The sequence below is a fragment of the Cladophialophora psammophila genome (genome assembly GCF_000585535.1).
Source record: "Cladophialophora psammophila CBS 110553 chromosome Unknown aczJe-supercont1.3, whole genome shotgun sequence".
Taxonomy (NCBI): domain Eukaryota; kingdom Fungi; phylum Ascomycota; class Eurotiomycetes; order Chaetothyriales; family Herpotrichiellaceae; genus Cladophialophora; species Cladophialophora psammophila.
The window spans coordinates 418,041-431,202 of record NW_006912924.1 but is presented as its reverse complement, the minus strand read 5'-3'; the positions used below and the strand labels follow the sequence as shown (position 1 = coordinate 431,202).

Genomic DNA, 13,162 nt, shown 5'->3' with positions numbered 1-13,162 from the left:
TGTGATGATAGCCTCGCTTATGTTCCGAATATGTCTTCGGCCCCGGGGCCCCAACATGTCGGCGGCCCAAGCTTCCGTGGATTGCAAGGCCCAGTACTCGAGAAAGCTTCGCCTCGAATCCTTCACAATAGTCAGAAATAGTCAGAAATCAAGCGGACCTATACGACGCCCGTGTTTTTGATAACATGCCGATAATTGCCAGGATAGAAAGAGACAACATGGTTTGGGAATCCCGAGCGGTTTGAATTCAGTCGGTCATTGTCCACGCCGCCCTCCGATGCACGTATCTCACCACCTCGGGTTGGCGAGTCGAAATAGTATCTTTTTGCATCCATGTACTCGATGATCAAGGGTGCCATGTCGTCTATTGCTTCGACCTCGACATCCATCTCTGTTGCCCGCAAGCCGACCCTTTCATTCTCCTTGTGCTCTCGACTGCCTTCTCTCTCCGTGTCGCTCAGTGAAGAGCACCCAAGAAAGTCTTTCACCACATGTCTATGTCCTTGAACACAAACCAATTTCAGAAGGGGTATTAAATTTCCCACCTCATGTACCCACAACCAACTCAGTTGACGGGGGGAGAACAAAAGAAAAAAAATGTGAAGGCTGTATTATAAATGTGCTGTCCCGCAGCCCAGCGGATCATATTGCCATAACGCTCACACAAATGAGAAAGAAAAGGAAAGGAAGATAATCATCGGCGCAGAGAAACGCGGAGGTGGTATCTCAGACACACATAAGCTGTAACCCCAATTCCAACAGACACAACGCCTTGCTGTCTTTTCTGTGCAAAATTCAATCGCAAACGAGAGCAAAAGGAAAACTGTCGTCGGGCGTGACTGCACTATGTGCCTGCCGGGGATGTATGTGCTGTATGCTTGTTGCTAGTCAATTCCACATCTTGGTCGGGTCTATCGTCGATTGCCGTCCATGTTTCCGGTCAATTCAGCCACTCGCGCTTTGATTCGTGCAACCCGTGATTCGATCGCTATCGTTTGATCAGTATCAAACCCAATGACTGCGCTCCAGGACTTACTCTCTTCTCCACTCGTTTCCCCGTCGTCAGTTCGTGTTTCGGTACGACTGCGTGACGTCTGCTCCTCGGACTGTCTTGCCGCTCGCTCGGCTGCGTTTCGTCGAATCTGAGCCCATCGGTCACTAGGAGGGACTTGTTGTGCGAGGGCTGGTCCATCATCCTCTTCTACCGAGCTCTCTGTTTGCTGGAATGACCGGCCAGAGTGAAGGCTGACAGGCGCGTGCGGAGGCTCCTCGATTGGCGTCAAAAAGTCTTCTCTCGGCGGGGTGTCCAGAGGAACGAAAGCCGGCTGATCAACCAAGGGTCCTTGATCAAACGTCGAGAATTCGCGATCAGCATGTTCACGCTCGTTTGTGTCTACCCGAGAGAGCTGATCATATTCTTCATCGCGACGTGTTCGGGGTGGAACAACAACTTCTTCGTATCCACCTTGTTCCGCGGGCGGCTCCGGCGTCGCTTCTCTTTGTATTGGCGCTGCTGTCATTTGCAGCGTTTCTGGCGCTTCTTCCACACTCGGAGCTGAAGGTTGGGAAGCCTTGACGGTAGCAAGGCGATGGAAGTGTCCAGGACTCAGAGGAGGCGAGGTTGGACCTTCAGCGGGAAGGGCAGGTTTGCCCTCCAGAGCACGTCTAGCTGCAGCAACGGCAGGGTCCTCCTCCACGTTCGACGGCGACTCGGGTGGTTCTGGAACTCTTGAGTCCCGTGACTTGGATCTCTTGGTCCCGAACAGACGTCGAATGCCACTGGTCTTCTGCACGGGAGGGGGCCCTGTCGGAGTCTTCCCCCTCAGCTTTTTCTGCTCGGGAGAGCGACGTTGCTGGTCGAGGGATTTCCTCAATTTGGTCGGCTGATGTTTCGCAGGCTGGGTCTCCACAACTTCCGGCGTTGCTGGAGGCAGGGGCACTTCTGCTGCCTCTGTCGTCGCTTCGGTTTGGACTGGATCGGTCGGTTCGGCGGGAATTGGAGCAGGCTCCACGACGACTGGTGGTGCTATTGTAGGTTCTGTAGATTGAGATCTTGCAATAACAGGCGGACGTGTCGCTGTACCAGCCGGTGCCGGTGGAAGGTCCTTATTCTTACTGACCACTGAAAGCGTCGAAGTTGACCTGCTAATTCCCAGGCCGTTTTGAGGCAAGTTCAATAGCTCACGTGAGCCCTTTCCAGCAAGTGAATCGCCCAGGTACTTAGCCCGGATGGCCTTTTTGTCGTACTGACTGGCCCATTGTAGTGCTGGCGAAGCCTCATCTTTGATCAAGGGCCCCAATGTAAAGATGCTGTTTGTCTTGGACGCTGCAATGGGTTCTTGTATACGACCACGACGAGTCGCTAGAGCAGCTTGCTCCTCCTTCTGCTCGGCCTCTTTTCTTCTAGTTAGCTCGGCCGCGGCTTTCTGGATCTTGGCCTGTTGATCTGGCGCTAATGTGGCTCTATTGTTTGTTGTGAACTGTGTTTCCGGCGACAGAGGGCTCTTCTTTGAACCTGACCCTCTTCGAGTTATCCGGCCACGTTTGGTTGTGAATCCTAGGAATGTCTTTTTCTTCTCCGCAATATATGCTCCGGCAGCTGGCTCCGGTGCGGCACCTTTGACCTGCTCCTCCATCACCATCCATTTGTCGTCTTGGAAAACGGTTTCAATCAGTGCGCACCGACCGAACACGGCTTTTCTCGAGGTTGGCTCTTCTGAAGCAAGACTACTGATCCAGACCCACCAGAAAGAATCATCCACATTGACCTTGGTGATGCTTGCCAACTCACCCGGATCAAGGTTCAGCTGGGTGTCAAGGTTTCTCCGGTGCGACTGCGAACTCTGCCCTCTGGGCGCAGTCGTATTGATCGGAGGGAGAATTTTGTCGGGTGGAAGCAGAATAGGCGCAGGGGCTTTGTTGCCGTGCTCGTCGGCAAATCCGGATGACAGGAAATCAGCCCATGAGGGAGTAGTCGGTCGAGCCAGATCCTGATAACCTCCTCCCCGAGCTGAGGCGTGCAGAGGTCGTGTCGAGACGACACGGCGGCCTAGCAGCCCGTCATCGTCATCTTCTTCATCCTCAAGAGAGCTGCCAAACCCGATGTCTTCGAATCGTGACCATGAAGGATCCGTTAAGCTCGTGGATGTTTTTGCATTCGAGACCTGGGACTGGTTCGCAGAAGAGATAGCTTTGAGGACGCGGCGACATTCGTCAGTAAGGGCCTGCACGGGGTCATCATAACTGGCGAACTGTTGGAGTCCTCGGTCATCGTCTCGATATTCAAAGTTCTTGGCGCGCCGCAACAAAGCGTACGGAGTTGGCGACACTACGTCGACGATCATGACAACCTTTGTTGTATCGTTCGACAACAGGCCATGCTTGGGAGGGTAAATGGTCGAGTCTAGAAGTTGTTGAAGTGACCTTGGAAGGGTCAGAATTCCGCTTGCTTTGCCGGCGCCAGGGGACATGGATCGCAGATATGCGAAAAAGAGGTGGGCCGTTGCGTCGGCAGCACTGTGGAAGTCAGCGACAAGGTGTAGCCGTATTCGAGAGAATCTACACACGTTGACCATGATTGATATCCCGACTCGAAACCCTTTCCGGAATCGTAATGTTCGAACGCCCACCACCCGGCATATCTTGAAACCTTGTAGCCACCCAGTCCATTAGCCTTGCCATGTGCTGCAAGTGAGGCAAGAAGGTCGAAAAAGTCTTGAATGATTTGAAGACGGGCTGGCGACTCCACGCCAATTGGAATGAATGTACTGAACGCATCGCGCGCAAAGCCGGAGTCTGGATTCGTCAGTCTGTGTGACACGACGGATTGGCATATTGTCTAACCTTTTTCTCCGACTCTGAATGCTTCATAGACCTCCCAAGTTACTACGCCCCCAGGTAAGCGGGCCCAGCACCATTTCATAACACTTATCAAGACCTATGTAGTCGTTAGTAGAGTATTAATACTGATATGATCCTTGCCGGCATACCATGACCTCCGTCATACGAAGCTCGGTTTCCAAAAAGGAGCCCCGTAGAGGCTCGCGATCGTGAGGCGGCAGAAAGAAATTGCGTACGAAAGTCCTCGCGGCAGAAGGGTCCGACGAGGGACGAAATGGTAGTAGTAAGAAGGGGATGTCGAGCGCTATTGTAGAATAAGCATTAGCAGGTTCATAGGGGACCGTGGCAACAGACCTCTCGACTTCAGCTCGGCGGTACACAGATGCAGCAGCTCAGACACCTCGTCGGGATCGACCCTCGTGCGCGCCCATGCATCTGACCATTGAGGCTTCTTGTGCGTGTCTCCATTTGCGACAGGCGCCGCGGCCTTTTTGACCTGGCCATCCTTGCTCTTAAAGACCCTTGAGAAGAATGGCATGGTACCAGAGTGTCAAAGATGGTAGAGAGTGTAGGTTCGTGGTTCCTTTTCATCTGCTCGACAACCAACAACTAATGACCCAGGCGGCGGAAATGGTGTTTGGACAAGTGACAAATGCGCAAAATGCAAGTGACTAAGGACAAGAGGTTGCAGGTGGGAAGATGAACAAAAGGTGACGACAAGGTGACAAGACGAGTGGTTATGCCTCGCAGTCAGGCAAGTTGCATATGCAGGACTGAAGATGCGTAATTTCAGGGGGCTCTCGGCATTGGGCGAATCGGTGAGCGGCAAAGTCGAGGCACTCGGGTGGTTCAAGAATTTGGAATCCAACAGGGCGAGCGAATGTGAAGAAGCGGGAAGAAATAGGAGACGATGAGTTGTTGTTGTTGTTGTTGTTGCTGCTGCTGCTGCGTTGTCCAGCGACCTGGCGGGCTGAAAAGGTGGTGTTTGGGTGGGAAACAGTAAATTGAAAAGATTGGGCACAGGGTCAAAAGGTGAAGGAAGAATGGCTCGAGCCTGTAACAGGCCGCAGTATCCCGCTGTCCCCTGGGATGACTGACAGCTTTTTTTTTTTTCTTTGTGGGCGAAAGCGAGAAGCGAAACAAAAAGGTGAAGAAATGTGATAACGTTGAGGATAGGAGGAATGGCTCGAAGCCTCACTGCTGGGGGAGCGCGACGTGTCGAGCCGTGACTTGAAAAAGCAGTTTAGAAGCGAGAATCCGGTTTAGTTGGGTTTGGGCTAGTTGGTGGCGCCCAAAATTCCAGGGACCACCCACTGCCATCCACTGCTGGGCACCGCTGTCCAGTGTCCACGGTGCCCATGGAGCCAATTGCTGCCTAGAGGCTCCCAATGGCAGTCCGAATCTTTAGGCTTATTAGGCTGTGGGGGGCTCGGGCTTACCTCAAACTTGGCCTTTGATGCCCTGTCCAAGTCTGTCTCAAACACCAATGAGACAAGTTCCGGCGTGCAACTGATCAACGCCGCATGCCCTAGACCTGCCTTGACCTACCTTCTACCGAGTAGTCCAACACCCAACCCACTTGTTCGGGTTAGGATGGTAAGCTATTTCTCCATTCCGCCAGTGCCCATTTGTTGCTTGCTTGAATGGGAGGCGACGCACCTGCCTCGTGAGTCTCGAATCAAGCGGGCAAGAGACTACGCCAACTGCACACCACCTTTACCACCTATCAGATCAGCACCACGGAAGCCACAAAGAACTCGATCGATGCCACGCAAGCAGCCAAGCCCACACCCAGAATACCGAGTGCTCGCTATCTCATGCAAATTCAAACACGGCGACAAGGTCGGCGTACCTAGGTAGGTATGGACGAGGTAGACGACAGATCGACGTCTATCTCCTCTCTGATTACTGGTATCAGCCTGCAAAAAGCGATCCAGGTGCCGACCTGTAAGCCACATTAGGTGCCGTCACATTTGACTTTGCGCAGGGGCCCGTCTTTAGGGTAACAGGCTCGTGCTAGGACAGGATAGCGACGGCAACGGGCACCACTGTGGGACTTCGACGACTGTTAAGATTGACTGGATTGTCCTCTGTGTCGCAGATTGGCCCGAGATTCAACCAGTCTCGATCGTCCTGATCGTCCTAAGAGGCATCTCATCCCAGCAAGAGGAGCCATGAGGCACCTTTTTATACTGCTCGACGTCCTCATGGGTTCGTGCATTCCCCCTGGATTTGTGTCTCCTTGCTTCAACTAGAGTGTACCGAGTACGAGATGCCTGGAACGTCGCCCAGTTTCGCATGCTGCCGGCTAATTGCATGGGACTGGCTCATCACCATTAATTTCTCCTTTCACTACGCCAAAGCGTCACAGAGTATCTGACATTCCGTTCCGACAGCATGCTCAGTTTGTAGCCTCGCTGCTCGTGACTCTGAATTGTGGAGCGCATTGACCTCGTTTGTGCACCAACATCCACTCGAGAGCTTTGAGCCAAAAAGTCAAGTCATGACGTAACCAACAATATCACCGAACAAACGACGGGCATCACCATCACGGCCTCTTCCATCGTGTGGATAGACCTACGAACCACATTCTGCCAGGGCAATTGACCTTGGGAGATACTGTCACTGTATTCCAATCCAACTCGAACTCGTTTCCTAGCTATGTAACCTTATTCCCAGATAGCCGATCCCAAGATCGTCAAAAGTAATGAAGATGTGATCAAGTAAGTAGCCAATACCATGTATCGTGCTTGAAGCCCAAGCTCAATAAAAACAGGGACTTCAACGACACGGTCAATATGACTGCTGATGAGTTGGAGGAATGGCTCGAGGGGTCTGCTTCGCGCGGGTCGGGCTGGTCGAAGGACGATGACTCTGGAGAAACCATTGGCCATGAAAGGTGAGTCGAGCCTTCTGGGTTTAGGTTAAGTCTTGTTTTGCCAAATCGCGAGCGCCGGTCCTTCGAGGCCTATAAATTTTTACCAGAGCTAACCTGGCCGATAGTGGAAGGAAGATCGTCGAGATCTTGAGGAAGAATCCAGACAAGGGCCCATCCAAGTATGATGAGCAGAACATTGCGCATATGAGGAAGGTCGCGGCCTATAACAAACGCCACCTTGCGCAGGAGAAGGAAAAGGCCAGGCAAGACATTAACAGCAAAGCTTTCCGCAGTCTAAGGAACTGGGGTCACGATGCTCAGAAGCCGTGATTCAGGAGCTATCGCTGGTGAAAGGGCGGTTTTCCATCGCTGTTGAAGCCAGCCAACAGAGGTTCAATCTGCCTCCCAGTCGGCTGTCCTCATGCCTGTGGAGGAAAGATGAAATCCTTCACAATGGGAGAACCCGCGTATTCCGGATTAAGCATAACACAGTTGAGGAAATACGCCAGTCCTTCTCGCCTTTTCTCGAGAAACTTGGGCCGGAACTTGTAAATGGCGCTCTTTGGGGGAAGAGGTGGAAGTGACGACTTGGTTGACTGGGGGAAGGCTTTGACTAGTTTGGCTCGAAGCTCATCGAACTCGGAATATCGCTTTCGGATTGTCATGGGCCCTCCATCGAGGGTCTGGACATTAATATTATATACCACATAGGCACCTACACCTGTCGGGTTCCCTTGAACAATGACATATTCATCGATGGTGATTGACTTGGCCCAGAGTGCCGCTCTGCTGGGCTCTCGGGACAAGGTATGATCCTCAAGAGCGATGGGGGGCGGTCGGGTGGAAGACAGCTCATCAAAAGACGGCCCTCTACTAGGTTGCCAGTACGGCGGAGGAGTAGGTGAGCTTCGAGGCCGCTCGCCAGACGGCTCAGCGTGGTCAAACACGGGTGTAGCGAGGGAGCCTTGACGCTGTTGATCTGGGTCCAATGCGGCGATAGGGACGGAACGGAGATTCTCCATGCATATGTATGTACTCGGGACTCCGTACTTGCGGACCGATCTTAGGGAACAGCTGAAGGGGGGATCTTAGCGTAGCCAGTTGCGAGCAACGGAGCATTGAGGTGAAGGATGGGATAGTCAAGCAGCGGGGTGTAACCGAAAGACAGATAGCCCCGCCTCCAGAGAGGAATTCGAGATGCAAGTAAGGGAAAGGTAAGGTGACGCAGCTGGGCAGATGTTTCAGTAGGAAAAGAAAAATTGGTTGACAGAGGCCGAAAAACCGGCGGCTACCTAGAAAGATGGAGATGGCACCAATGCAAGTGACTGGATTCAGCAAGGTGCTGGCACCATTGCTGTAGCGCCATCTTTTGTTGTTGACCGCTAGCCGTGTTTAGGTAGGAGAGGGAAGAGGGAAGAGTGAAGGGGGTGGGAGAGTGGAAGAGAGAGAGTGTGTGAGGACAGGTGGAGGTTATTAATAAGGTGTTCCTCGTAAAGCGCATGAGGTACCTCGTAGACTGCGGGCTCCTGATGTGCATCGCTCCCTGCGCTCCTCAACCTCGTCTCTTCACCACTACTTGTTACAAGCACCTAAGTGACCAGCTCTCACCACTGTCACCAGTGACGACCACCATACCACCATGGCGCTGGAATCGCGCGTCGTGGAGCCCCCGGAATTCAAGACCCCGTTTGCGATTGGGCAACATGCACATTTGACCTTCGACAAGCTGCTTGACAGCTCCGCAGAACACCACGGACTTCTGTCAACGCCTGAGACAAGTGAACCGCCTTCACAAATCACACATCACGCCGCACTCATCTGTGCCACAGTCATGCACTCGGGAACTTTCGTGCTGGGGGCACATGCAAAAGAGAAGGCGTTGAGATGGGCATGATGGGTTAGAATCTCTTAGCCCTGGAGAAGATGGACCCCTTCTGAGCAGTGGTGGCGGGAAGAGATCCTGCTAGCTCCCTGGACCCCAGCGCGAGAACGGCGGCTTTCAACGCCATACCGAACAGGTCGTGGTGGTGGTTGGATAGCGGCATACAAGGGCATACCACTCTCGCTCCCACCCTTGCCTCCTCCGCCCTTTTTATGCCCCCGTCTGCTGCTGTTGCTTCTTCTCCTTCTCTAAGCAACAAACTTCTTCCTCTCGTTCTTCCCCGAAAAGAGCAACATCTTTCCTCGACATTCGTTATTTTCATCCAGTCTTTGGCTCCTTCGGGCAACTAATAACGAGCAACCTTTGCATTGACATAGTAATCTACTGCTGCTACAAGCAAAAATCAGCCCTCTTAATCACCATGCAACACGTTCTATTCACCGCTGCGCTCGCAGTCCTGGCCCGGTTGGCCATTACGCAGACCATTGACCCGAACTCAGTGCCTTTGTCAACGAGACGTGAGTGGTCTACCCCGTCACCAACCCATATATTGCTATGTTGCTAACGGTAGTCGATAGAGTCATGGTGCGACTCACAGATAGCTCAATGCCCACTCATTTGTCTGCAAACGGCTGGCAATTCTGCGGCCACCTACGCAAACACTTGTGACCCTGTTGCCCTCACCTACTCTTGCATCTGCTCCAACGGGCTCGCTCCTAACGCCTCGGAATACTCTCAAACCCTCCCCTACTATATCTGCACGGAATACAACACCCAATGTCAGCAGGCTTGCGGCAACGACAACAGCTGCGCAGCTGCATGCGTGCAGAATCATCTATGTGGTGCCCTCAACCCGACAAGAGTGAACACAAGTACAATCACCACAATGCCAGCTACCTCAACGGTTGTGGGCTCTGCTGCTTCTACTGCCTCGGACGGGGTTATCTATACTGGCTTTGGAGGTGGTTCCGCTGCTACCACAACAGCTGCTTCAGGAGGAAACGGTGGCTCTGGAAGCTCTGCTGCGTCAAGACTTGTTGTCGATCTTGGGCAGATCTACGGTCTCGGTGTCGTCGCAGCTGGCATTTTTGTCGGCTTCAGCTTCATGCTTTGAGGTATTCACATGGAAAGAGACTTTAGTCTAGTGGGAGTTTGGAAAATTATCTGTCTGGATAGCCGGACCCAGGCCGATAATCTCAGTTGGAAATTTGGGTCGAAAAGTCAGTTCGAGCATTTTGGCAAAGGCGCTGGTATGGGTGCTCTTGGATGGCATTGGTGCCGAGAAGCAGAGCATTATACTAGTAAAGAGGCACCGTTGGTGTACCTCGAACAGCATAATACTAATCATGAACGAAGCTCTGGTAAATGGACCATGTTTTAGTGTTGCCCGGTCAACCCGTTAGAAGACCGAAGTTTTTCCGCCGCCAATGTGCTCCTTCTGCTCCTTTCTAGCTTCAATCCACAACTGCGGCGCGTCTTTACGACCAAATAAAGTGAATGCACCAGTAGTGTCATCGATCATGCACTCGTCCGACAATATCAATACATAACGACAGTGGTCTTCATGGCTGCCTATATCTCGCCCACCACGGCGGCATTGGCTTCCACCCTCAACAATCCTCGTCGACCGCACCGAACCACAACGCGACCCCCAACAACCCGAGCTCAACCCGTACCGTCTGCAGCGCCCGCCACCAGGCAACAGTTCGATCAGAGCATAACGGGTGACAGCTCCGATGATGAAGATCTTGCGCCCATTAAATTAAGTGCCGAGGCACAAGCTATACTGGGAGAGGACAGTGAACAGCTAGGTCCTGAGAAAGAGAATGTGGAACCAGCAGCACACAATGAGAAGCCGTCGAGCACAAATTACTCCAAAAGAAGAAGAAGAAGAAGCAGGGGAACACCTCTGGAAATGCTCAGGTCTTCAAGCCCACCTCAACAAAGAGACGGCAGTCCTGCGCCGCGGGTCATTCGAGTCACCTCAGGTTCTCGCCCTGGGCAGCCAGGTATCTTGGGCAGAGACGGGTCATTTATGTACAAAGTCCATGACAGGTCGACAGCGGGCGCTCATGCTTTACCACAAGATTCAGAGACTCCAGCGTCGCGAGTTAGGCGCATCCGCGTTAGCGACGCCAGACGGCTGTCGAGATCTCCTCCATTTAACGAAGCGGCAAAAGAGGAACAAGTCGAACAGCCGCCTGAAACGTCGAAAAGGTTGGTCAGCCCAAAGTCTGGTGCATTGCGAGGCAGTCTCGAAGAGCAGAATGCTGCGGCACCGTCGACAATTACCAGATCTCGGAAAGCCGACGAAAATGGTGCCCAGAGTACAATGCGAGTCCGGCGAATCGGAGGAGCGTTGCTTAACAAACCTGTAAGGAGAGGCATGATGCGTCGTCCCAGCGAAGACGAATATGGACATATGGAACACCAAGATCAGCTACGCCCCAGCACCCCTGAGATGGAAACGGGTCGACGGGCGAAAGAGCCCGATTTGCAAGATTTGCCAGACGACTTGCTTGCTCTGAGAGGCAGCCCCGAACAGATCAAGCCGGCTGGACCCTCCCCATTGAATACATCCCCCAAACAAAGCCACGGAGTCCTCTCACGAAATCCTTCGCCGCCAAGACCGGGATTGGCTCAACAAGCGGAACCTACACTTGCTGTGCAAGGTTCTCAACCTTCTTCCAAGTCATCGAGCGCTCAAAAAAGACCTCTCTTCAAAATCCCACCTCTGCCAGCCCTTTCTTCGTCAGAAGACCAGGAGAACGAACCGCCTCCAACTTTTCGAAGGAGCAAACCGTCGGCCGCAATCTTGGACATTCACGAAGATGGTGCTGAATTGGATCATAGGCCGGTTGAGTGTGTATCATCAGGGCACGCTTCTCCGTCTCGACAGCCTCTTGCTCCGCGGTCGAATAATACGCCTCACCGCCCAGCGCCAGCTCCACCCCCAAAGATGTCGATTTTAGATGCAGCGACGTCAAATGCGGGCTCTCGCAACAAGAGATCTGTCCACTACGTCTTGAATGGAAAAACATATCGGCGACTAGATTGTATCGGCCGTGGCGGCTCGTCAAGAGTCTTCCGGATCATGGCGGAGAATTACAAGATCTTCGCTCTCAAAAGGGTCAATCTTGAGGAAGCCGACATGGCAGCAATTGTAGGCTACAAGGGTGAGATTGATTTATTGAAGAAGCTCGAAAACGTGGATCGCGTTATTAGACTTTACGACTACGAGATCAATGAAGAAAAGGGCGTGCTCAGCGTCATGATGGAGCTGGGCGAAACAGACTTCAACAAAATGCTGAACGAGCAACTCAAGACAGATAACGCAAAACTAGACATCACCTTCACCAGGCACTATTGGAAAGAAATGCTAGAATGCGTGCAGGCGGTGCATGATCACGACATTGTTCATTCGGACCTCAAACCAGCAAATTTCCTCCTTGTCAAGGGTCAACTGAAACTCATCGATTTTGGAATCGCCAACGCCATCCAAGAAAACACGGTCAATGTCCACCGAGAAAATCAAATCGGCACGCCCAATTACATGTCCCCAGAATCGCTGGTCTGTCATACACCCGCTGCAGGGTCGCAGCACCCTCCAGGCCCGAAACTCCTCAAACTGGGTAAGCCCAGCGATGTTTGGAGTCTAGGGTGCATCCTCTATCAAATGACCTACGGACAACCCCCGTTCGCACATATCCAAAAGCAATTCGAACGCATCATGTCCATCCCCAACCCGAAGGTCGAGATTTCCTTTCCTCCAACAGGGATCGGTGGGTCCGTGGTTCCCTTTGGACTCATCAAGACCTTGAAACGTTGCCTAACACGAGAACAATCCCTGAGACCCACCATCAAAGAGCTTTTATCCGAAACAGACCCTTTTTTGAACCCTGTGGCGATTTCGCCAGAGATGCTGGGCAGGGTTATCGGGAACGTTGTGGGGTACTGTCGACGAAGAGAGGAGGCGATGAAATCGAAGGGCGAGATTGTGTGTAAGGAGGGTGAGGACGTCAGCTGTCTGCCGAGTGATCAGGAGATGGTCGGTTGGCCCGGGGCGTTCTATGAGAAACTGAGGCAGGCGAATCTGGAGGGGACGGCGTGGTAGGTAGCGTGTACTATCAGACAATAATGCGGAGGAAACAATGCGGGAGAGGGATACAAGAAGAGATAGAGGGAAGAGCCTTGGATATTCAGCCTTTGTTTTCGCTGCACGAGGCTACGGTAGTACCCCCCCCCCCCCAATTGGATACATGCTTTTTTTGACGACCTCCGTAGCCCTTCAAAATTTTGGACTACCTGAATCACTACCTGAAGACTCGTCTATGATGCTCGAAAGCTCTCTAACGTGCTTCTTCTCTTTTCTTTGCCCTTGTCTTTAGAGATCTTTGTATTGTCTTACGCGTGCCCCATCCTTGCTACGCAATTCTTCATACTTATTCCTTGTACTCGATCCTTGACATTGACATTCGCATTGACATTCGCATTGATGTAGGGGTATTTCATAAAGTACGAATCAAGTAAACAAAGAGACAAGCCAGCTAGCAAACAGCGTT

General features: G+C 52.5%; 5 protein-coding genes across 5 annotated transcripts; 3 read left to right on the top strand and 2 right to left on the bottom strand.

The window, feature by feature from the left end:
* Window positions 1-911: 911 nt before the first annotated feature.
* A1O5_02335 (uncharacterized protein) lies at window positions 912-4,378 on the bottom strand (the record flags this gene model as incomplete). The annotated part of the gene is made up of 6 exons (XM_007742951.1): window positions 912-988; window positions 1,037-3,516; window positions 3,567-3,795; window positions 3,844-3,937; window positions 3,990-4,144; window positions 4,195-4,378. 6 exons carry the CDS (start codon window positions 4,376-4,378, stop codon window positions 912-914), a joined length of 3,219 nt encoding a protein of 1,072 aa, XP_007741141.1.
* A 2,260-nt stretch (window positions 4,379-6,638) lies between these two features.
* A1O5_02334 (uncharacterized protein) lies at window positions 6,639-7,048 on the top strand (the record flags this gene model as incomplete). Its single annotated transcript, XM_007742950.1, has 2 exons — window positions 6,639-6,739; window positions 6,844-7,048. 2 exons carry the CDS (start codon window positions 6,639-6,641, stop codon window positions 7,046-7,048), a joined length of 306 nt encoding a protein of 101 aa, XP_007741140.1.
* Window positions 7,049-7,137: 89 nt separating this feature from the next.
* On the bottom strand, window positions 7,138-7,740 carry A1O5_02333 (uncharacterized protein; the record flags this gene model as incomplete). The annotated part of the gene is made up of 1 exon (XM_007742949.1): window positions 7,138-7,740. One exon carries the CDS (start codon window positions 7,738-7,740, stop codon window positions 7,138-7,140), a length of 603 nt encoding a protein of 200 aa, XP_007741139.1.
* A 1,281-nt stretch (window positions 7,741-9,021) lies between these two features.
* A1O5_02332 (uncharacterized protein) lies at window positions 9,022-9,714 on the top strand (the record flags this gene model as incomplete). The annotated part of the gene is made up of 2 exons (XM_007742948.1): window positions 9,022-9,118; window positions 9,179-9,714. 2 exons carry the CDS (start codon window positions 9,022-9,024, stop codon window positions 9,712-9,714), a joined length of 633 nt encoding a protein of 210 aa, XP_007741138.1.
* A 450-nt stretch (window positions 9,715-10,164) lies between these two features.
* A1O5_02331 (TTK protein kinase) lies at window positions 10,165-12,714 on the top strand (the record flags this gene model as incomplete). Its single annotated transcript, XM_007742947.1, has 1 exon — window positions 10,165-12,714. One exon carries the CDS (start codon window positions 10,165-10,167, stop codon window positions 12,712-12,714), a length of 2,550 nt encoding a protein of 849 aa, XP_007741137.1.
* Window positions 12,715-13,162: the final 448 nt, after the last annotated feature.